This window comes from Rhinolophus sinicus, chromosome 11 (genome assembly GCF_057876585.1).
Source record: "Rhinolophus sinicus isolate RSI-liver-muscle chromosome 11, RSI-T2T, whole genome shotgun sequence".
NCBI lineage: Eukaryota > Metazoa > Chordata > Mammalia > Chiroptera > Rhinolophidae > Rhinolophus > Rhinolophus sinicus.
The window spans coordinates 13,412,857-13,437,956 of NC_142511.1; the positions used below are offsets into that span (position 1 = coordinate 13,412,857).

Here is a 25,100-nt window from a genome sequence, read left to right on the forward strand (position 1 = left end):
AAAGTATGATATGAATGAATTGTAGGGGGAAACTTCTCTTATCAGATATGAGAACATACAACAAAAATTTACTATAATAGAATCAAACTTGTCTTAACGTGGGAATAAATAGATCAATGGAAAAGAAGAGACTTTAGATAACCTGAAGATTAAAATATAATATTATATATACTAAATATATACATATATTATATGTTATATATATATTACATATTCTATATATATTTATATGGCAAAGATAGTAGCTTCATTCAATTGGGAATGTTATAATTAATAAATGGCACTGGCACAATTATCTATTAAAACGGAAAACTTTAGACCACTGACATGTATATTGGCATGACTTTCAGGCAGACTAAAGACATAAATGTTAAAAATAAAACAATATAAAAGCTTCAAGGAAATTACAAAAATGATGTAGGAGCATGGGAAATCTTAACAAAGGCAGGAAATCCAAAAGCCATAAATGAAAAGATGACCATATTTGGCTGCATCAAAACAAGATATCTTTGTATGGCAAAATATGTCATAATTAAAGGTTCATGACACTATAATTAGTCAGTGATAACAGACAAATGATGAATTTGAGAAAAATATTTTTAATGAAGATATAGAAAGGAGTTAATATCTAAATTTTCACGGAAGTCTTACAAGAACAAAAGGAAGGAAGGAAGGAAGGAAGGAAGGAAGGAAGGAAGGAAGGAAGGAAGGAAGGAAGGAGCAACGAATGAATGAATGAAAATGGGCAAAGAGCATTGATGGACAATTCACATGAAGGTAAATCCCAATGATGCTAAATACTGGATAAGATGCCCGGTCTCCCTGGTAGTCAGGGAGCGGGCTTTCAAAGTAACAAGGAGAGTGCCTCCTCCCCTAACAGCTTGTCAAAGCAGTTAAGCAACAAGGCCTATTGGTGACAGGGATGCAGGAAAAAGGAGTGCTTTCATACACTGCAGAAATGTGAACATTTACAGTCCAGCTGAAAATTAATCTGGCAACATCCACTAAATTAAAAATACACTCACCTCTAAACCTAGCCATCCCACTTCCGGGACACTGCCTCACCGAAAGAAAAGCATGAGGCTATACGCACAAGGATATTCATGTTTTCCTGGGTTATAGTGGCAAAGCTGGAAACAAAGTCAAGGCCATAGTTAAGAGAATGGTTAAATAATGTAGGATACGAATGGTAGAATATTAAATAGGCACTAGTATATAATTTACAACTATGCCAATTGACTTGGATAGATTTCCACGAGGCCCTACTGAGCAAGAAAAACAAAAGGCAGAAAAGTGTGTATCAAAGAGTCCTATTAAAAAAAAAAGTGACCAAAAAACCCCCACAAAACACTAAACCTGCAATGTATGCATGTATATGGAGAAAAATATGGAAAGACACAGGATTTATAATATTGGTTATGGGGGAATGAAGAGAATGGGAGGAGAGGGTAAGAAAAAAAGCCTAGCATTTATGATATAATCCAATTTATGCATTTGTACAAAATTATGGTTTTTTTATATAGATATCGATCAATGGATGGATGGATGGATGGATGGATGGATGGATGGATGGATGGATGGATAGATAGATAGATAGATAGATAGATAGATACATAGATGGACAGAAAACAGAATTTTAAAATAAAATACAACAAAAAAGGAGGAAACAACATTTGCCTCAAAATGATCATTTGTTTCATTAAAACTGTCTCCGCTGCCTGCAAATTTGTCCTCAGCCCACCCATACTGATCGACGCCACTCTTCATTCATGTGACCCTCAGTAAGGGGCTCTACCTCTGTGTCCTTATCTGTCAAGAATGGCAGGAGAGCACTTGATCTCTAAGGTTCTTCCCAGCTCTGACATCATCCTTTGATGCTTCTGCTTCCCACGTCACTGGGCTCAGAGAACACAAGTCTAAATTTGTATTTCCCTAGTAACCACGTAGTTTACAGAAACAAACCAAAAAGGGGTCAGAACGTAGAAGCAGAGTACATCCCACTACCTGATTTCTGTTTTACCTATTCTTGGTTTTGTTTTGTTTTTCTTGACCAGGCAATCAGATCAATTCTTATTTTCCATGATGCTATGAAGCCATTGCCACGGTGTATAAACACGCTCATTTGTTGTGCGTGGCTGATGAGCTCTGCAGCGCTCACTACATATCTGTTGGGTGACAGCTGGCCACTAAATAGTCCTGTTAAGGGAAGGCCTGGGTGCCAGTTTCATGAACAGCATGGTGAGAACTCCATTGCTCAGCAGGGAAACTGAGACCTAAAATGGGAAAGGGGACAGCGGAGCAGTCAGCTCTCACCTTTGCTACCTCTTCGCCTCACAGCTTTTCAGATGACATTCATTCAGCACCCACATGCTCCTGCACATCAGGTTATAGGACATTGACATTAAAGCTGGAACTTCAGGGCAGAATGGGGTGGGGGGAGGTGGGCAAGTCAGTACCAGGGCTGTAGAGAACAGAGAGAGAGAGAGACAAAGTTGGAAGAATAGGCCCTGTCACAACTCGCTGAAAACAAACCCGAGAACTGGGTTTACTGGGTGGGGTTGGAATTAAAGCTATAGGATCAATACAGTCCAGGATTGTAGACTGAGGAAGCAGTGAGAAGGAAGATAGGCACGGATGGACATATAGAGATATGCAAAGCTGCAGGCAGTTGGGGGTAAGGATGGGAGTTCAGTAAGAAGTACACACCCTGTAAGTACTTACAGCACTGTGGGAGGGAGTTGGGGGAGACATAGTAAGCAAATCCCTCAAATTTCCAAAGTGAGACAAATTAATTTTGCAAACATGCTGTTTCAAAGGATTTCAAAGGATTACAAACCATGATTTGTATTTATCCTCAGAAATTGTGAAAAAAATTGTTTTATTAGGATAGAAAAAAACAACTCTGAGCACTGTTTATGGGATGACATTACAAAATTGACATGTGATTTTATGAAAATGTTTCTGTACCATAAAAATAATAATGCATGATAGTATTCAGCATTGACTGTATGTCAGTCATTGTACTAAGTACTCTCTTGCGTTATCTCATGTAATTTTCACAATAACTATCTGAGGTAGGCACTATGTATTACTGATGAGAAACTGAATAATAATGAGGGTAACACAGCTCCTAAGTAGTGAAACCGTGGTTTGTATTCAAAGTAATATGATTCCGGATGTAAAGCTTATGACCACCATCCCATAACACTCTCCACAAATAGAAAAGCCGTTTGAAAAACGCAATATGGAGTTTCAGAGAAAGTTTATTTTCTGGTTAAAGCCCACTTCATGAACAGACATACACTATTCATGTCCAAATAACTGGTGTCCCAAAATGTTTCAGTCATGGAGTCTGTGGCCCACATTGCTTAAAAATATGTGTCAAACTAAATACCACAGCTCTTATTTTCAAGTGTTTTCCAGATCAGGGGTCAGCAAATGTTTTCTGTAAAATGCAAAATAGTAAATATTTTCGTTTTTGCAGGCCATATGGTCTCTGTTGCAACTACTCACATCTACCATAGTATAGCAAAAGCAGCCATGGGATACCCCAGGGAATGGTATGGCTGTGTTCAACGCTAAAACAGGTGGCGGCCAGATTCGGCCTACGGACCATTGTTTGCCAACTCTCGCTCTAGATCATACATTCTTCAGGGCCCATGTACCGTGTTACTCCTTCACAGAATCCTTCCCTTGAACCAATCTAACTCAAGTCTTTCAGTTATAATTTTTTGGTGCGTCTTTTACACACACGTCAATTTGTGCTTACATTTCTTTATTATTGCTAGTTTGCAACCTCTAAGAATGCAGGGATCGTATCTGCTTTGTACACCATTGGATTCCCCACACCTTGATATACAAAAGGTGCTCGGTGGGTATTTGTTGGCAGAAGGAATGGAGGGACGACGTCAGGTCCTCATAATTAACCCGGTTCTGTGTTCTGGATGGAATCAGTGTGCTCCAGAGAAACACCCTCCCCGCATCTCTGTGACTAGCATTGTGCAGTCTTATAATACCACTAGGAACCAAAGTGCCCCAATGTCCTTTTATGTGAAAGGAAAACGAATTTTCGCCCCTTCCTGCACAAGGGAAGAGCACCCGTAGTAAGAACCACCTAGCCTTGGGCAGCAAGTTAGCTCAGTTGGTTAGAGCACGGTGCTCTTAGCAACAAGGTTGCCGGTTCCATCTCCACGTGGCCCACTGTGGGCTGTGCCCTCTACAACTAGACTGAAACAACTACTTGACTTGGAGCTGATGGGTCCTGGAAAAAACATACTTTAAAAAAAAAAAAAAAAGTCACCTGGTCTTATCCTTGCACTAAGTCAACATCAGACCACGCCAAAGTACATCTTAGAAAATCACCTGTACACCTTCCCTTGGTACTGCCTGTTTATCCTTAAATGCCCCCCTGCCCGGTAAACACCAGCCACTGCATTGTGATGAGAAGCGACACGCCAGCCACAAGGCTGTCTGGTCCTGTGTCCCTTGATCCTCTTCCCATCACTTCCTAGTCAGCACTCAATTTCTCATCAGGTTTTATTTGTTTAGCATGACACGCCTCCTCTAAGAACCTCCAAGACACCATGTTTAGCAGCTGACTCTTTCACCTCATGCCACGGTGCCGTGATAGGTGTTATTGATAGAGCAGCTACCAACGTCCTCTGTCTGATGAAGGCTTGAATACCAAGGGGAGTCCCCTCTCCAACTCCATCCGTTGACCTTTCTTCCTTCAGAACTACTGACACCTTATTCTTAGCAGGACAAAAAGCAGAAAGATGAGATTATTTTTGTTTTCATCCTGGCAGGTAGAAAACAGACCTGAGGCTTTACCTCTGATGTTCTGGAAGTGTTGTTCCTTTTCAGACAACAAAAAAATGCCCTGGCATATTTAGAAGATGCATGTAATAGGAACTACTCGGGAACTTTAATTAAGCTCAAATTTAGTAATTTTAAATTATAGATTCAATTTCTACTCTCAGTGAAATAACACTTGTAAAAGCAAGCAACTGCAGTTTCATGATCTGGGTTGCCAACATTTACAAGAGACAGTTTTTCCCTTCAGAACAAAACAAAAGATGCCCGGTTTTTCTTCTGGATGACAGAAGATATTTGAAGATTTTTCCTCTCCTCAATCACTGTGAGCTACACTCACCCAGTTTTCTCAGTCTACATCCTGGTTTCCTGACCTCTTACATTCAACTCCTCTCTGTACACAATCTAGTATATCGCAGCGGCAAGAACACAGAGCTGTGTATGCATCGGGCTGAGCTTCCTCATAGCCCTGTGACCTTAGACAAATTTCTTAAGTTCCATGAGTCTCAGCTTCATCTGCAAAATGGGGCTACAATGAATTCTCCTCAGTATTATCATGGTGGCTGAAAGAGCACATATCAAACACCCAGTACATTACCTGGCATAGCAGACATTCAACAATCGGTTGCTAGTGTTATTACTTCCTAAAATCCCTCTGGAAATGTGGCATGGAAAACTGAAAATAATCCTTCAGGAGCTGAGCTCTTTAACACACATCACGTAGGAGCAGGGGCTTTGGAGTCAAACATTAAGGATTGAATTCTGTGTCCACCATTTGATACCTGTCTACCTCTGGGCAGGTCCAAGTCTCAGTTTCCTCGGGATAATAACACGAATCCATACAATTGTTGTCAGCCTTAGCACAGTGCTTGGCACGTAGCAAGTGCTCAATCAATATTAGCCAATATTTTACCATTACCATTGAGAATCTTATCTCTGACAAGCTATAATGTACAAAATATGTACTTTCCATTTTCTTCCTCCACGAGCTATATAATAATAAACACTTAATCCATGTATTATTTTAGTGAATAAATGTGCATTGCACAGTTAAAGAGGGTAGGATTGGAAGAAGATGTTATCTTCCCTGGCATTATTCCAGTAAAGCTTTATGGAGGGGGGATAGGGTTTCAGAAGCCATTTTAATGTGAGCGGAAATGTCTGTGGAGATGAAGAAATATTGTTTGCATTCTTCTTTTGTTAAATTACTTATTCAGGAGTGACAGTAAAGTTACCAATGAGACTACAAAGAAGTAGGTGTAAACTAAAAACAGATTTATAAAAAATTTAAAAAGAAATGTTTAAACAAAACGAAGGGACGTATAATGATGGGGCACAGCCAGCAAAACAATTAATTTAAATAAAGGCATAATGCAACAAATTTCCCTTCGGCTAGCCAGTCAGTAACTGGACCAGCAAGATTGATTTTCACAAATTATCCGAAAAATAAGCCAAAGTACTGGTTTATATGAAGAAGAAAGACTACACAGCAATGATAGGAAGTGATGAGGAGCATGAGAAAAAGTTGCAAAACTGATGCACCTTTGGAAAAACGGGAAATAACGCAAATGACTGCATGGATAGTTAAGGAAGAAAGTTGAGTCTTCCAAGGAAATTGCCTTTGGTGTTAATACAAGTAAAATGGGCCCTTCTTCCAAACACTCCAGACAGCTAGCTTTATTAACATCATTTCCAGACACTTCTTCAAATAATGACCTTCTCCCTATGAGATTCATTTAGTTACAAAAAAAGAAAAGAAAAGAAAAGAAAATGTGCATGCTTATTATACCCCAGACCTGGTAAAAGGGCTGAAATGCAATAGTAGGTGGGCACTGGCCCAGCCTCTAGGAGTTTCTAGCTTTAGAGTCAGACAAGCAAGCCATCAGTGACAATATAACGTGGTTAATACTGTGATGAAACTAAGAACAGGGAGGAAAAAAGGAAGACAGATAGAAGAAAATCACAGGCCCTTTTACCTAGCCATGGATGAAAAGTTCTGCTAGATTAAAGGAGGCTTTCCAAGGGAAATGACAGAAAAATCAAACTAAGGAGGCCCAAGTGAGTTACTGGCCCAGGATTTATTTCTGAGGCAGAAAGAAGCAAAGGGCAGTGAAAATAGTGTTGTAATTCTAAGATATGTTCCTTGGAGGAAAATTAAGACAAGAAATATCATTTCAAGATGATAATGCATAACAGTTCATTTAGCCCAAACTGTTAGCTCCCTCTATAATATTTCAATTTCAAATCTGTTTCTTGCTCTTCAGTTACTAAATTCATATTTCTAGGAACATCTTAATTAGACCGTAAGTGACTCAGATTCCTGACCAGGTAAATGGATAAATGATATGGATAGAGTAGTAGCAGGTTCATTTAAAACCACCAGATATGAAACTGGAAATCAGAAGAGAAACCAGAGATGGAAAAATTTTAGGCCACCTTTTCTGTTCAATGGTGACTCACTCATCTGTGCTGGAAATTTCTCTTATACCTCATCACAACCAAACCCAACCATAAATGTAAATCAACCTATCTCAAAATTAATGATATTAATGATACTTAGAACTTTCTGGCAGCCCTAAGAAGCTTTTGTTTCCAAGTTATTTAGAGAAGAAATAATGGAAGTTTTACACTTGTTTCAGCCAATCAGAATTCAATAGTTCTTTTCCATTTTACTGTGGCTCATTCGTCAGCACACATGTGGGCAAATTGGTTCATTTTAAAGTCTAATACAAAGTATAATGATCTGCACAAAAGATATGAAGTACAGCACCAATATTTATGCAGCATTATCAACAAGGCCAGCCAGAAAAATGGGGGGTAGCCCCCATGACACACCACACAACACATATATACACACGCATACACAATACACATGTCAAAAGTGGCCCAGCTATAATACTGAATGCCCTTAATGAACGGCCTTGTTGCAAAATTTTGTGGTTTGTGACTAGGGTACACAGTGCCAGGAAGTATAGCTCGCTCTGTATATAAGCTTCTTCTGACAAAAAGCTCTAGACTGATGCAAACTACCTATGTTCTTGGCAAGAATGACTCACGACGATTACCAAAGCAGTCTACAATGTTGTAGAAAGACTTTTGGTTCTCAAAATTTGAAAACATCTAATCTGATGTCTTAAACCGTAGAGAAGAAACAAAGAGGGGGGACCTTATTGTCCTTCTCACAAGGGATTGGAGAAGGAAAGGACGATGGTTAGTTAACATGTGTAACAGGAGGGCATCTGGCCTGACTCGTCATGTTCTCTGGAACAGAACCATTTCAGGCTGGGCAAGAGTTGACTTGAAGTGAGATGGAATGAGATGAGATGATGTTCTGGCCTACTTTCCAATTTTTTTTTTTAAATTCCACCTCTCCTTGAAAGCCAGGAGAAACTATTTCCAAAAGCTCTCCACTATCAATTGCATCGGCTCCCCATACAACGGAGTCTTGTTTACAAGCAGTGGCTGTATGTTTTTAGTTTGTTTCCCCTTTCCCCAGAATCTAAGACAATGTTCTGGATACACAAGATATTTCATAAAGGTTCTTTTGCCCCAACTTTTGCCTACCTTGTCACTTCAGGTGTCATTTAGCCCTGACATATATGTATGAAACCAGAAGAAAAAGGATTACCACCAATCTAGGCACTTGGGCAGTCTGGCCAGTCCTCTACTTTCTATAGAAAGCTGGGGAAGGAACAGAGAAGTACGAATGAAGAGAAGTCTCGGTTCTTTTCTTAGCTTTCTTTTTCACGCACAGACCATGCCCTGATCTCCCACAGGAAAGGGAACTAGGTAGGGAGTAACTTGGTCTGAAAGTGGATGTTATGAAGTCATGGTTCCTCCCCAACTTCCTTCTCTTTCCCCTCCTTTTCTAAGTCCCTTAAAATAGGGATGTCCCACCAACAGCTGGATGGATGGTGGTCGCCTTAAGCATAATTTGTGGTGTCCACAAAACACACTGGAAAAAAAAAATAGGTCGAATTAGAACTTCCCCCCAGCTATAGCCAATATTGGAATCTAGTGAGCATATAAAAATGCTGAGAGAAAAAATAAATACATAAAGGCTATGTACTTAACACATAAGGAGATGGTAATACATAAGTACCATGAATTTTCAATCCCACCCTTGCCACATACCCCACAAGACTATTTTCAGCTGTATAGTTGCATAGCCAAAAAAATTCTGACTTTGGAAAGCATTTTTATAGTTCATGATTTACCATTGGAACACCCATCTGGGTTAAGGCACAACTTCATGTTTAAAACTGGAGAAAAAAAAAACTTAACTTCTGTATCTCAATTGCCACCTGAATTTCAACAAATGTAGAGCAGCTGACTTCCCTTTCAGGGAGCTATTACGAAATTAACCATGCTGGTGTGAAGTTCAGTAAGCAGTAACTAACCTCAAATCATCTGGCCCTGAATAAGGGATTGGATTCAATTTGTCTTTGTTTTATAGCAGCTAGTCAAATAATGGGTAGTTAGTAGGTGCTTAGTGAGTACTTGCTGAGTGAAAAGCCAGATGGTACAGTGGGTTAGATAGAGCATGGGCTTTGGGGTCTGACCCCCCATCCCACCCTACCCTGGGGTTTATGATCTTATACTAATCACCAGCTGTCTTCCCAGCTACCTAAGCATCCTTGTCTATAAAATGGGGATGGTGGAAATCACAGTGCCTACCTCACAGGACGGCTATGAGGAGTAAAGTAGTTAATACAGTGGTTTCCTAAGCATGACCACCAGACCAGGACTATTAGCATTAGCATCACCTGAGAACATGCCAGAAAAGCACAATTTTAGGATCAGACCCACACCTGCTGACTCAAAATGACACGGCTGGGGATCTGTTTTAACAGCCCGTAAGGGGCTTCTGAGGCCCACGGAAGTTGGAGAGTCACTGAGTTAATTCCTGTAGAGCATATAGCACAGTTCCTTCTTTGCCTTTGCACAGGGCAGCTCTCAGGGAGCTCTCACTGATGGTTAACTATTATTCCTGTTATTACTGATCTATATAACACTTAAAGGCAGCAGCTACGTTAACTCAAATTTGTAAAACACAAGGCTCCTGCCGTCCTTACGCACAGCTTCCAAGATAACTGACTGCCAAGAGGAATAGACTAAAGAACTTGTGGCGGGATTATTCACCTCTGGGATTGTATAGCCATCTGTAAATTAAAGGTAGTAGACAGCACTGGGGTTCAGAACACGCTACCCCCAAAGGGCTGATGAGTAGTGAGCATGTTCGTTTTCTTTGGCTACAAAACAAATTATCCCAAAAGCTAATATCTTAAAACTATAATAAATATTTTATCCTCTGTCATAGTTACTGTGGGTCAGGATTCTAAAGCCACGTGTCTGGGTGGTTCTGGCCTCAGGTATTTCAAGAGGCTGCAGTCACAAGTTGGCCAAAGCAGCAATCATCTGAAGGCTTGCCTGGGACAGAAGCATTCCACTGCCGAGGTAATTTACTCACATGCCTGACACGTTGGTGCTGGCTGCTGGCAAAAGGCCTGTTTCTCTCCACGTGGTCCTCCATAGAGGACTGTCTGTGTATTTTCACTAAATGGTGGCGAGATTCTCCCAAGTGAGGGACCCCCAAAGAGAAAAAGCCAAGCAGGAACTATTCTTTTTGTGACCTAGTCTTGAAAATCACGTATCATCACTTGTGCCACATTACATTTGTGAGGCGTGAGTCACTGAATCTGGCCCACATTTCAGCAGAGAAAAATTAGGCTCCATTTTTCTGAAGGAAACAGTGCCAAAGAATGTGCAGGCATTTTAAAACAACCACAATGAGCTAAGCCCCTACCTGAAGAGGTGAGAAAAAAACAAAACAAAACAGCAAAATAAATCCCAAGGAAATAGAAGACAGTCGATTAAAAAAAAATAACATCAGAAATTAGCATAATAGAAAACAAATATGCAATTATCTGCGAAGTTCAAATTTAGGTTTTTGAAAAAGTTGACAAATTTCTAGTAAGATCGGCCAAGAAAAAAAAGAGAGGAGGTACAAATAAATGATATTTGAAATAAAGAAGGAACAACTACAATGCTACAGAGCATAAGGGGGCATATGAATATATTCTTAAAAATTAAGAGGATATTATGCATAACTGTGCCATTAAATTTTACAACAAACAAAAACGGATACATTTCTAGAAGACTTATCCTGATAAACTGAATAACCCTATATAAGAGTTTAAAAATCTAAGTCAGTAGTTTGAAATCTTCCCTCAAAAAGTACACCAAGCTAAGTTGGTTTTCCAGGCAAGTCCACCAAATATCAAAAATACAAGTGATTCCAGTTCTACACAATCTATTCCAGATTATAGAAGAGGAAAAAAAAAGAAGGGGGGAATACTCTCTATGAAACAATAACTTTGATAGCAACACTTAAAAATGTCATTGCAAAATATGAAAATTACACACAAAATACACTCACAGATATAAACCTTCTTTAATAGTATATTAGCAAGCAAAATCAAAATTAAATTTTTATAAAACAGCAACAGACAGTGTTCATAGGAGCACTGTTAGTAATAAATAATGGAAACAACCCAAAGGCCTATCAACAGTCAAATCATATTAGAAATTATGGCATATTAATATGACGGATTATATTCCGCAATGAAAATCAATGAAGTACAGCTACAAGGAACAACACGAGTGAATCACTGGAGTATAATATTGAAAGAGGAAGTCACAAAAAGAAGACGTAATAAAATTCTACAGGATAAACTCTAAAAACATGAAAAATTATTAAACATACATAATCAAGTTATAAAGAAAAGCAAAATACAAAATCCAAGATGGTGCTCTCTAAAGGAAAAGAAAATAATAGGATCAGGGAAGGGCACATAAGAAATAACAGAGGTAACAGTGAGGTTCTGTGTTTTTCATAAGCATTCTTTTATAGTTACTCAATATTTAACTTAAGAAACTTAAAACACCTAATAGAATGAACAAGACAGCTCCTAGCATGGTTCTCTCCCATCTCTCATTCTCTAAATTTTTGCATAGTGTGGAAAGGAGAGCTATGGCTAACCATTATATAACGATAGATGAGAATCCTTTCCAAGCCCTCCTGAATGTTGATTTTTAAAAGAAATCTAGAAACAGATGCCAAACAGAATGCCTTCATAATGTTGATTCTCTAGCCACATATTAAAACAGCCATCCCATTTGCTCTGTCTTTTTACTAATTATGTTTCAGTATTCCGTCCACAAGGAAAAAAACGTGAAAGCTATTTAAACTTTGCCAAAGTCAGTCATCACAACATCAAAAACTGTCCAAAGATTTTGGAATTTACCCAATCCAAATACACAGACAAAAATTATATATATTATTTGAATTCACTTTAACTCTCTGTTTAATCTTTTTTATTATTGTTCCAATTTGTGACCCTTAACTACCATAATCATAATAATACAACTTTTAGACCCTCAGACCAAAATAACTCTTGGTTCATTGGAAGTAGAGCGGGGAGGTGGGCAGGAATCAGTGGTTTCACTGAAGTGACAACATGTGTCTGACAGGCCATGAGAAGTATTTAGGAGTAGTTCCGTGACAAACGAACCTAAGACTATATATGTACTGGTGGTGATAAATGCTAAAAGGCTAACAGAAAGCAGTTCTATTTATTCTAGTTTCTGAGGAGACCTGTTCTTTCAGTTCCAACTCTTAGATTGTTTTCAGAGTTTCAAGTACTTTAAGTAAATCCGTAAGTAGAAATAATATGAATAAAACATGTTTAGATCTCTTATTTCAGCTTTGTTGAAGTATACTTGACATATAAAATTATATTTAAAATATACATTGAGGTGATTAAATATTTGCATACATTGTGAAAGGATTCCCCCCATCTAGTTAACTAACTCATCCATCACCTCACATGTTTACCTTTTTGGGGGGTTATGAGACTATCTGAGCTCTATTGTCTTAGCAAATTTTAAATATATAGTACAGTGTTATCACCTAGTCACCATGTGTTTACATCAGATCCTCAGACCTTATTCATCTTATAACTGAAACTTTGTACCCTATTCCCCAAATCTCCCTGTTTCTCCCACTCCCCAACCCCAACAACTTTCTACTCTGTTTCTATGACTTTTTTTTCAGATTCCGCATGTGAGAGATACCATGCAGTATTCATTTTTCTGTGTCTGCCTTATTTTAGATCCATTATTTTTAAAGTATTGCAACCCATGTCCTCGCAAGTAGCATAATTTTCCTAAAAACAAATCAGGTTTTATTTAAGTTGTATAAAACCGTTTATGGTTTGCATTTTACACTACACAAAATTTAACCAGTAAACAAGCTACATCACAACAAAATTTATCGTAAGAGCATATCTAAACTAAAGGATATAGTCTTGTTGAGCTGGTGGACAAAATACCAAGGCAAACTCAGATAGTACTACTTGTCAGAAAACCAGACATATCCCAATTCTGGGTTTGCTTGATTTTGGATCATGCAAATGTATCATAAGAATAGTTTGATTTAATAGTAATGTGTTTTAAACGACCAAGAGATGAAAACGTCTTTAAAAAGTAATGCTGAGGGATAGTGGATGGGGGGAGGGGGGTTCACACAGTGTGAGGGATATAAATGATAAATGTCTAAGTTTTGCTTTGTCTTGTGCACCTGAAACTAATTAAAAAAAAAAAAAAGTAAAAAAAAAAAAAAAAAAAAGTAATGCTGAAAAGACAATATGAAATGTGTAATTGAAACAGTAGTCAAGAAGTAGGTGTCAGGACAACTGGTCCTATACCTCTAACTAGCCAGGACCTTGGGCAAGTAAGTCACTATTTGAACCTTATCATAAATCAACTCTGAGGGGTTGGAATAAGTTAGCCAGTAAGGTCCCTTCCAAATTTAGAGTTTTATAAACAGTAGGCAAGGGTTTGAGAAGGGAAGTGATAACTTCTTAAGAGAAAATGACATAGTCACAAAGGGACAAAGAGAAATATTTATAATTTGTAAAGTATTAACTGTGTGAAGCAAAGAGCACAGACTAAATTCAAGAGGAGAATGTAATCTCCAAACAGAATCCTTTGAAAGAACTTCGCTAGGGACAGTCCCATGAAAATTGGAAATGGACATGTAGTTATTTATTAAACAGTAATTTAGCAAGCATTTTTGCTTACAATGCATAGAGGTTGTTAGGCATTGCAACAAAAGAATACCCTTTATAAGTAAGAGCATACAAAAAGATGTTTACAAAACTTGTACTTGTATTTATCTAGTAGGTCCAAACATTATTCATTTGTAGTATAAAAGCCCAACCTAGTTAGAATTTTCTAACTCAGATGTGTCTATAAATATAATCATGTGCCACAAATTCATATGTATGTTTACACATATAACAAAATAAAATTCATTGTGTATTTTCACTTAAAATCAATTGGTGCCCACATAAGACCCTTGGTTCCTCAAGGAATTAACTTGTTTCATAGACGATAATGAGCTGAAAAGCTACTGCTCCAAGTAAAAATTAAGTTAGTGAAAACAGAATTGAGACCTGCCGTTAAGTACTGGAAAGCACAACACATCACGTTCAAATAAACACACCAAAAAGGATTTGCTCTAATTTGAGTGGTGAGATCCTTTCCTGTTTTAAAATTCAATTTGATTTCAGCAACATTTATTGAACATCTAAAATGTGCAAGTGTCAAAATCAAATGTAAGGAAGGCGTTTGAATTCACATGGCATTTCTGGGGTAAGAATTCAAGGCATACAACCTGACAGCAATGGATTCCAAAGTTTAATCACTGTGACGGCTCCACATTCAGCCTTGGATGTCGTAACTGTCATCGGTGATTGATCCGTCCAACTTGAAGCAGAGGTTTGCAGAGTGTCACTTCATGACTGTGTTCTTTTTATCAGCGTCCTCTGGGCTCTCCTTTTATACTATTTTTTCCCCCCAAACCATGTGCCTTCGTGCTTCCCACATATTCTACTGACCCCTCTTCCTTAGTGTTCATGATGATAGGAACACTGGCATTTGTTTAGTGGCACTCCTCGCTGTCCTTCAAGCTAGGACAGCACTCTTGAACAAAACTTAGCCAGCGTTCCATCTCCTTTCCAGAATCACCATTCATCCAGTGAATGGCAGCTTTATAGTGACATATTGACCAATCCTTCATTTGCTCACGCCAATGTGTTTATCAGTTAGGCCAAACCCCATTTACAATTGTCATCTCTAAAATCATACCTAGATTCTGAAACCAGCTTTAGTATTAAGTTACCAATTCATTAGTGTCTTCAAATCATGTTATGAAACACAAGGCATTTGTCTGGGCGCTACAGGAGGATTCCAAGGATGACACAGGATTTCCCTGGAGGAACTTGAGATGGAGTTAGAGAAACAGGACAACTAGACATGACAGTGAATAATGGAAGGCAGAATGCGGTGTATTCGATCAGTGAGACAGATAATAAGTACTAGTGAAGTTATCCCTGTGGTTTTCATGGCAGAGCTCAGACTGAAGCTTGTTCTCAAAGAAGCAGGAGAGAATTTAAATAGATGAGGAGTGGGTGTTCCAGGCATACTGAAAGGCCAAAGAAGTGGAAGTAAAACTTCCATCCGAGGAAGGAGGGAGGGGAAGGACAGCAAGGTTGGGGAAGGCGGCTTGTGCTTGAGAATTGTAGGAAATCAGACACAGCCAATCTCTCCGGCACAGAGTGTTTCATCTTTTTAACAATGTCAGTGCCACTGAAGAATTTTAATCAGAAATTCTGTTTAAGGATGATTTATCTGAGTGTCATACGATGAAGGAGGTGGCAGTAATTGGAAAAAGGAAGATCAATGAAAAGCCTTTGGGAATGCTTTTTATATGAGTCCCACCGCAGGTTGGTAGCAATGAATTTGAAATAAAATGCAGGAGAGTCACTGGCAATTGAGGAGGTATCCGTAGGAAGAGGGTGAGTCAGAGAGCCTAACTGAGTCACTGAATTTCACAAAGGTTTTATCTTCCTAATAAATATGCTGCTTAAAGTGTCAACAGTAAAATCATAGATCCATGTAGCGAGTGAATAAGTTAGCGCTTAACACAAAAGCACCCATCTATTTTACTTTAATGTTTACAGAGTTTGAGCACAAATACCTTTAAACTGCACCCGTTCACATGCCCCATGCTTTTTCCCACATGGGCATATGTGCAAGTGGACCTAAGGATGGAGGGTGGACATATTTGCAGCGCCTATACCAGGTGCCGGGCCCTTGGCCCATTGCTGGGGATACAGAGATAACAGCCTGTGCCTTTGAGGGGTTTGCAAGCTGCATCTTTCCCACAAAGTCAGTGACCACACCCAGGCCGCTGACTTCCCACCTGTTTCCACAGCAGATGCTGCTCCTGCTGTCCAGTCTTATCCATGCACGTGTCTATGAGACTTCCTCCCCTGGCTGTCCACAGATGTCTCCTTCTCAACATCGGCAACACTAGATACCTGCTCCTTTCCCTAGAACCTGCTCCTCCTTACACAAGGTCCCCATCTCAGAGAAGGGCAGAATCCTGGGGGCTCTTCCTTGGGTGGTCCCACTGCTGCCTCACTCCCCACATTATCTATCCTTAAATTCTATTGATTCTACTTCTTGGATATCTCTCTTATCCAGCCACCTTGTGTCATCTCTACAGTCACCCCTGGGGTGCAAGCTACCACCATCTGTTGCCTGCTAACACGTCTTAAGTGGCCTCCTGGCAACCCAGCCTGCAACCCTCCCATCTACTGCCCACATAGCAACCAGTGTGACCTTTTTATAATGACTATATGACTGAGTCACTTATCTGCTTAATACCCTTTAATGGCTTCCTATTGCGGTTAGAATAAAGTGCAAATCCCTTACTACGCACTGCAAAGCCCTTTATAGCCTGGATCCTGCCCATCTGCCCATTCTCACTTGGCTCCTAAGTTCTCTCAAGCACCAGCCACACAAAATTCTTTCAGTGTCTCTAATGGTCCAGGCTGTGACTCACTTCGTGGCCCCCACATATCCTATTCTTCCCACCAAAAACACTTTTTTCCTTTCTTGCAATTTCCCATGCCAAGAAATGATTACCCTGAGCTGCCAGCATAGATGCACATTAATAATGATCATTAGTCCCCATTGCATGTGTACAGCCCTCTATGTTGGTTTTAACTATATCCCTGCAACTACAATGTAGTTTACATACCATATTTCGAAAACAAAAATTCTGAAGAATGGGACTGAATTTTGGACTACAGGACCGTGTTGAAATATCTTGGCTTCCCAAAAGTCCCATTTTGTAGCAGTGGACATTTAGACCCCTGGCCTTTCCTCCTCGGGGACAAGGGTTGCAGGGAAATTCCAGAAGCATAGAGGACAGCGGCTGCTCTAGGCACGTGTCATGCAATGGGTTTGATATTTAGTCCAGTGTGTTGGAGTGGGATGTTGTGCTGAAGAGTCATCATGGAGTTTTCTTAGGGCTGCTCAATGAAGAGGTGCCCAACACACACACACACACACATACACACACCCCTCTGTGTTCCTTAGAAGTGTGAATAATATTGGAGGCAGGCAGCTTCCTTTCTCGAAGAAGGAGAAGTAGAGAGCCCTCTACTTGCCCTCACCTACCTGAGGACATAGCCGTATTGTCTAAGAATAAGGTGTAACCAGGTCCTTTGCCATTGTTAAATAGGAAACAAACCCACCCATGAAGAGGAACAGGAGAAGAAGTTCCGGATTCGGAATGAATGGACATGGATACCTCGACCAACTAGAACCCAGAACTCCTGGGGCAAGTGGGCTGGGTTGAGCACTAAGGGAGGTGTCCTGGGAACCCCAAGTGACAGACATCGTTGGTGGACCTTATCAGAAAGGCAATGAAATTATCTTCCCACAAAGATCCCTTGAGGGTATTATGCTAAGTGAAATAAGTCAGACAGAGAAAGACAATACTTTATGATCTCACTTATATGTGGAATCTAAAAAAAAAACTGAACTCAGAGAAATAGAGAACAGATGAGTGGTTGCCAGAAGCAGAGGGTGGGGGATTGGAGAAATGGGTGAAGGTGGTCAAAAAGTACAAACTTCTGGTTATAAGACACATAAATTCTGGGGATATAATGTACAACATGGTGACTGTAGTTAACGATACTGTGTTGTATATGAAAAGCTGTTGAAAGAGATCTAAAAAGTTCTCATCACAAGAAAAGAAATTTGTAACTATGTCAGGTGACAGATGTTAACTAAACTTACTATGGCAATCACTTTTCAATGTATACGTATGTGAAATCATTATGGGGCCCAATTGAAACGAATACAATATTATATGTTAATTATATCTCAATAAAACTGGAGTGGGGGGGGGGGTCCCTGAGGACTTGTGAGTGGAAGGGATTACTAGTGGCCCAGCATCAGCTGCTAGTATATCTCAGAGGTGCTCGGTGGACTGAGAGCCAACGTCGCTGGCTGCCAGCCCTTGCTCTGGTTGCCTGGGGGTAGAAACCAGCAGCCTCCTCAAGCCCCCTCAACACTTCTGGCCTGTATCACAGCCCTAATTTCACATCTATTTTCTAAACTCTTCTGGTAATTATGGAAAACAAATAATGGTTACCTGGGAGTCTGTGAAACCTCTTACGGGTTTACTCAAGATCCTACAATGACTAACAGGTAGAGACTGAAACAAAACAAGTGATTCAGTAAAGATGAGAGGTACCTTGTGCTGTCAGAGACACATAAACAGAGGAGAGAAGGGAAAACCCCATGAGCTCACAGGCCCACGCCAGTCAAGGGCTGTTCCCTACGAGAGTTTGATTGTCTCTGGCTCTGACTGGACCTCCTTAATGCCAAATCACATTAAATAAGTCTGCGTAAAGCCTCAGTGAGGAGACGTGGTTTCTGGACAGAGGAATGTGACACAGAACCAGCAATGTGACTGTATCTCGTGATCTCGGGGCCTCTAACAAACTGGACAGCAGAGCTGGGTTTTGAATCGACTGAAATCTTCCATAAATGGAGTCTAAACGCAGGCTGCACAACATCCAAAAACTCCCCAGAGAAATTCCTATTATGTACATGGAAGGGGGAATGAAGCAAGTCCCATCTGGCTGGGCAGAGACCAGCCTCGGCTTAGTGAACCTTCGTGGTTCCTGGGTTGAGTGCCAACTACATGTTTGTGCTAAGCCAAGGCCCCAGACACAGCGGTGTGAGTGAACTGAAAAGGGAGCCAAACAGATCAGCCAGTGCGGGACAATTCTTTGTCTCTAAGACCTCAAAACCACAAGGCAAGATATGAATAAAGGTATCATTTTGATGAAGTCCCCAACTACTTAGGAAACAATGGTATGACCAGGGTTGCTCAGACTTGCTAGAGCAAACGAGCAAGATTATCCTTTTCCATGCGTCTCCCAGCAATACACAAGCTAAAATCAAGAGCAGACACCTCACATACACCTCTAGTGACCTTTGCTCTGTGGGACTGACACTCTCAGGGAAACCCCAGACCTTTAAAGTAAGTGCACAATGAAATTAGCCTTGTTAGGAACTAAAGGCACAGAGCGATGAGGCAACAGCTCAGATGTGACCTGTTCAGAGCGGCCTCCCCTGACCAGCCTCCAGGACTGAGCTCTCTCCATTACTATGTGATCACTTCTAGTTGCTCTGTAACCCGTTCACTTTGATAACTATCACGTTACCTTGTGAAGTGTCTGTACCTGAAGGCTTTATGGAGTCCAGAAAAAATCAGCATTTACAATTCATCAAAAACATCACATATTGGACTGAAACGTCTGGATTAGAGACGTAATGTTACTTGAATCCATACCTCGAAGCGCTGGGGTCCGAAGCAGCACCGCTGCAAGGGTGGCCCAGGGATCAACGGTATCAGCGGCCTTAGCAGCTTGTTTGAAAAGCAAAATGGGGACCCACTGTCGACCCAGTGACTCTGGATAGCTGAGGGTGGAGCCCCAAAGTCTGTGTAGAAGTTCTCTAGATGATTCTTACATACTCTAAAGTTTTGAGTATCTTTTATTCAGAAATAAAGATGGGAATGAGCAAGAAATGTCATCAGGACTAGGATTTTGCCAGGGACAATTGACATACAATTCCTGCTGTCATTCAGATTTAAAAAAAAAAAATCAGGAAAAAAGAGGAGGATGAATTATATGCAAAATGACATGTGTGAAGATGGAGCTTTGACTGGGTGCCTACATGTGCCATCAGGTACCTGTTCCACATTCTGTCTCCCTGAGGCTGCCCCGACCTGACTAGACAACCAGCGTGTGGCCCACGCTCCCAGCATACAAAACTCTCACTTAACTTGGTTTCCCTCTCTGTCCTGGAGGCAGCACCCTCTGTGGCTCTTTCTAGGAATCATTCTAACAGATGACTGACCAGGTCAACTGAGAAAAAGGAGCCCCGCTGGGGACAAAAGGGCTGCCATGCCATACCATGGTTTAGATGTCTGATGCAGTCACTCAGGAGACCACTGAACTTCTTCTGGTCGGGGGCCTCGTGGAAGCAGAAGTAGGCGTGTCTGAGGAATGGCTGCCACAGGTACACGGGGTATTCCTTCGGCAGGACCACGAAGGGCTGAGTGTTCTCCTTCTCATTCGGTGCTAAAGAAATATTGAAAACACAAAGACGATTTAAGATGGGTATCTTGTATTTAAAATACTTACTGCAGGCTGTGAAGGTAACGCTCTGTGGCAAGCCATGCATGGAAAGGAATGGTGGTGTGAGAGATCCCCACAGGGTGGGGGAAATGAGAGTGCAGGCTTATGAATCCCTCCACCAGCTTCACCTGTGTCACTCCAGCAGGTGGCCTCACCTCCTGCCCCACAGAGACAACCATGGCCACCAGACCCAATCTTTCCCAACTTCTTCACATCGAAATAACATGCAGACAGCGCTTGCTCTTCTCAACTCGCCCACCGCGGGCCAACCTGTCCATTTGTGCAGACACTCAGCCTGCTCCCCCTGCAGGCTCTGATTCCCCAGGTCACCTCTTTCCCTGCACTTCCTCCCTCCTCCTTGTCACGGCTGAACAAGCATTTGCTGTCTTCATGCCTCCAACCCCTATTTTCACCTTAGTCTTGGTCCTGCCCCACCAGTCCCGAAACCATTGCTGAGGTCACTAGCGTCACCCTGACTACCAGCCTAGGGCTCCTTCTTTGTTATCTGTCCTTTAAAACCGATCTGAAACACCTGTTGCTGTTAACACCCCCTTCTTTTGAAAACATGCTCTTCCTGTGCTTTGCAGGAGCACCTCTCTCCTGGAGCCCTTGATGCTTTTTAAAAATTGTTTCTTCTTTGTCCCCTTTATTGGTTCCTCTGTCCCTTCTGCCCATCTCCCTGTTAAGTGTTGGGGTTTGTTTCCTGTTCTGTACTGGTTTCTGCTTTACTCTCAGCTTCCACTTTCCCTGGGTGTAGTCAGCCATTCCATGACCACATATTGTTTTTATAGTTCATATTCCTGCTTCCTCCTTCCCTTACATCATAGTTTTGCATAGAAAATTCTCATTCATCCTTCAAAAATCAGTTCAAAAGCCACCTCCGCTGGGCTGCCTTTGTTGGCACCGCCCTTTACTGCCAGAGACAGAGCTGGGTGCTCCCTGCCTTGTTCTCCCACAATATTGTGATGATTTGTTTCCATGGCTGGCACCCGCACTCAGGGTAAGAGGTGCAGAGTGAGATAAGCTGCCCTATTGATTTTCCCCAAATATCAGAACCACTCTTGCAGAGCTCCAAGAGGATGGAGACTGCATCTTACATATTTTTGTATCCTCAGTGCATGTCAGTCATGGAACCTAGTAGGTGTTGAACTATAGTTTCTTGAATGGATAAATGTGTTACATTGTCCTAGGAAATTTTAAAAGCCTTAAGCAATGGGGACTTTTACCTCTTCCCTCAAAATCAATTCCAAGAAACTCATGTGAAGCCATAGGAGGTCTAACAATTAAGTTCGCGAACGTGTTGCAACCATGTTGCTAACCTTTTTTTGATATCAGAGGGATTATTCATTATGAATTTGTACCAATTGGACAAACAGTTCACCACGTTTACTATTTGGAAGTGCTACAAAGGCTGGGTGAAGAAGTTAGATGACCTGAACTTTTTGCCAACAATTCATGGCTCTTGCATCACGACAATGCACCAGCTCACACTGCACTGTCTGTGAGAGAATTTTTAGCCAGTAAACAAATAACTGTATTGGAACACCCTCCCTGATCACCTGATCTGGCCCTAAATGACTTCTTTTTTTACCCGAAGATAAAGGAAATATTGAAAGGAAGACATTTTGATGACATTCAGGACATCATGGGTAATATGACAGCAGCTCTGATGGCCATTCCAGAAAAAGAGTTGCAAAATTGCTTTGAAGGGTGGACTAGGCACTCGCATCAGTGCATAGCTTCCCAAAGGGAGTACTTCGAAGGTGACCAGAGTGATATTCAGCAACGAGGTATGTAGCGCTTTTTCTAGGATGAGTTCGCAAACTTAATTGTCAGAACTTTGTACTGCTATTCAGATCCCCTACCTAAACTTTCCCTTCCATGTGTTCTAATTATATGACATTGCACTTGTTTGAATGAATCCCAGCTTATTTCCAGAGTCATGGAGAACAAACAAAAGAACAAATTAGTTCTGTATCCCTGCCTATATCATGGGCATCAATCTCAGGGAAAGAGAGGGAAGCAGGACCCTTTCAGTAGCCATTGGAAGCACTGGGCATACCAAGAAATGGGTCATAACCATAAAGGACACTCTAGAACCGAGTCTTGCTACTGGCATATTAATAAACCAAGATTGGCTTAGATAAAGAAAAGATTTCTTGGGGCTTATATGGGAACCCTGCTTCCAGTGTCCTTAAATCTGAAGGTAATACAGAAAGCACTGGGAGTATAAACTTCGTCCCACTAGCAAAATACCTGGCACATAATAACCTAAGAATGAATCAACATATGAACGAATAAATGAATGAATCATTGAACTGTAGCAGAGACCCCTGAGTTGTAACATATTACCTATTCTCCCTTCTTTCTTGATAACAAAGCCCTTGATTTTTCATTGAGCAAGTGCTGCATAGATTAAAGATTGTATTTCTAGCCTCTAGGGCAGCTTGGTGTGTCACAGGCACTATGTCCCGACCACTGGAATGTAATCTGAAGTGGCCATGAAACTTCCTGGAAGTATCCTTAAAGAGACTGAATGTGCCCCACTCCTTTGCTTTTCTCTCTCCTGCTGTCTGGAATGAAAAAGCCATGGCTGGCTCTCCAGCAGCCATCTTGGACTACGTCAGTAAGGCCTACCACCTAGAAATAAAGGGGGCGAAAGCTAGAAAGAGTCTCTGACATTTATGGAACTCTCACACCAGCACTGGATGGCTAATATCCAAATATCTTCAACAAGATAAAAAATCTTGTTTTGCAGCAAACTAGATGCCAACTAAATGAAATGAATCACTTTGGCAAGACAGGGGGCACTTTTGATATATCACCTCAGCAGAATACTGTGTAAAAAAGACATTTACTGACAAACCTCTAGTGCTTTTTCTCGAGCGAGGTTAATTCCTCCCACCTTGATTGTGCCTTTATGTTTTCCAGTCGGATTAGTATCACAAAGGGCATCTTCCTGATTAATATGGTTTTGTGAAACAATCCGCCTGGCCCTTTCAAAGATGTCACAATTTTGTGCCAACTACTAAAAGCAATAGTGACTAAAAGCTTCAGAAAGCCCCATAAAATTCACCCCTATTAGCCTTTTAAATAACTATCTCTCACTTAATCTTTTACAACAGTTTTCCAGATGCCATCAATCTGCAGCGTTTTCTGAGTTAAGTCACAAGGATATCACAAATGATCTACTGTAGAATATTCTATTTTTACATCTTAGAAGGCCATACCATAGAATAAAAAATGTCATTGAAATGCCCCCAAGCGGAAGCCCTGAGCCAAACAGCATTAGTCACACAGGATTTGTGCTTCTTATTCCATTTCATTCCTTCTGATATGATTTCATCAATAAGTCAATTAATACATTGTCTGTTCTGATTCATTTCATTGGAAAGTTTCTTTGGAGAGATTCGGAAGAGTCATCATGTTGGCATTCCCATTTCTAGCAGCAGCTTTAGAGCCAAGATGACAAATACGTAGATGTTGAAAGAAAATATAATAATATGTATAATGTACATAAAATGTTATGTTAGCCTGAATTACTTAATAATAGTTTGTTAATCTAGACTTATGGTCCATGTGCCAATCTTTTAAATAGTGTTATTAAAAACACTATGCTAAGCATTCTGCACCAAAATAGCAATTGAAAAAATGATTAGATTTTTCTCCGTAAATTCTAATGAAATGATTATACTCATTAATAAGAACCAGCGCTCTCTTCAAGAAACATAACAATTACTGTGTGGTATGATTTACACAAAGCCAGATGGAGTTATTACATTATCCACAGCTCATGGATCTCTATGAAAGGCACTATTTGGTTTATATATATATTATCCATCACTTTCTCTACATGGAAAAAGTGAAATGAATGAGAATCAAAGCATGCTAGTGATGGAAAGATCCTTCCAGATTTTCAAGTTCAAGGCCCTAGAGTTGGAGAAACAGAAATCAGAGAAATTTAATAACATTAGGGAAAGCACTTGATAAGTTAGAACTCGATAAAAATTCAGTCTCCCAATTCTCAGTTCAATGCTCTTTCCATGGCAGCATTCAGCTATTATTTATAAATACACTAATTAATGCAATGCTTTTTTACACTGTAGCTATGAGTTACTGTAACACTTGTAAAAAGCATTTTGTCAATTTAGGATATTCTATTGCATATCTTCCTAAAATTAGAAAAATATATGCCCTAACAGGTCCAGGCTTGCTTACTGAAAGATGAGATTGTACATTTCACAGAGTGGGCCCTTTCTTTTTATTTCTGCTGTCCCGTGTAGAGCTATTACAGCTTCTAATATATTCTAAAAGCCTCAAGATGCCCAACCAATGGCACATTTCCATGCACTAGAAACACAGCAACTGACTTATGTATCACTGAGTGTGATTTAAAACAATAGAAGTAGTACAATGTTTACCTAAATTAGGGAAATTACATCTTCCATTGATCTACGAAGAATGTATATCTAACCCAGAGTTTCTCAACTTCTGCAACTATTGATATTTTATGCCAAATAATTCTTATTGTCTGGGGCTGTCTTATGCATTGTAGGATGGTTAACAGTGTCACTGGCCTCTACCCACTAAGCGCCTGTAGCACCATCTCTCCAAGTTGTGAATACCAAAAAATGTCTCCAGACACTGCCAAAA

The 25,100-nt window shown here is 40.4% G+C and overlaps 1 protein-coding gene across 2 annotated transcripts in view; it reads right to left on the bottom strand.

The window, feature by feature from the left end:
* The window catches only part of NIBAN1 (niban apoptosis regulator 1), a 167,894-nt gene that overhangs the window by 42,115 nt on the left and 100,679 nt on the right, over nt 1-25,100 (bottom strand). For both annotated transcript variants that reach the window (XM_019738093.3, XM_019738092.3), the window contains exon 5: nt 20,223-20,390. In XM_019738093.3, coding sequence (XP_019593652.3) covers nt 20,223-20,390 — 168 coding nt within the window. The remainder of the gene's footprint in view (nt 1-20,222; nt 20,391-25,100) is intronic.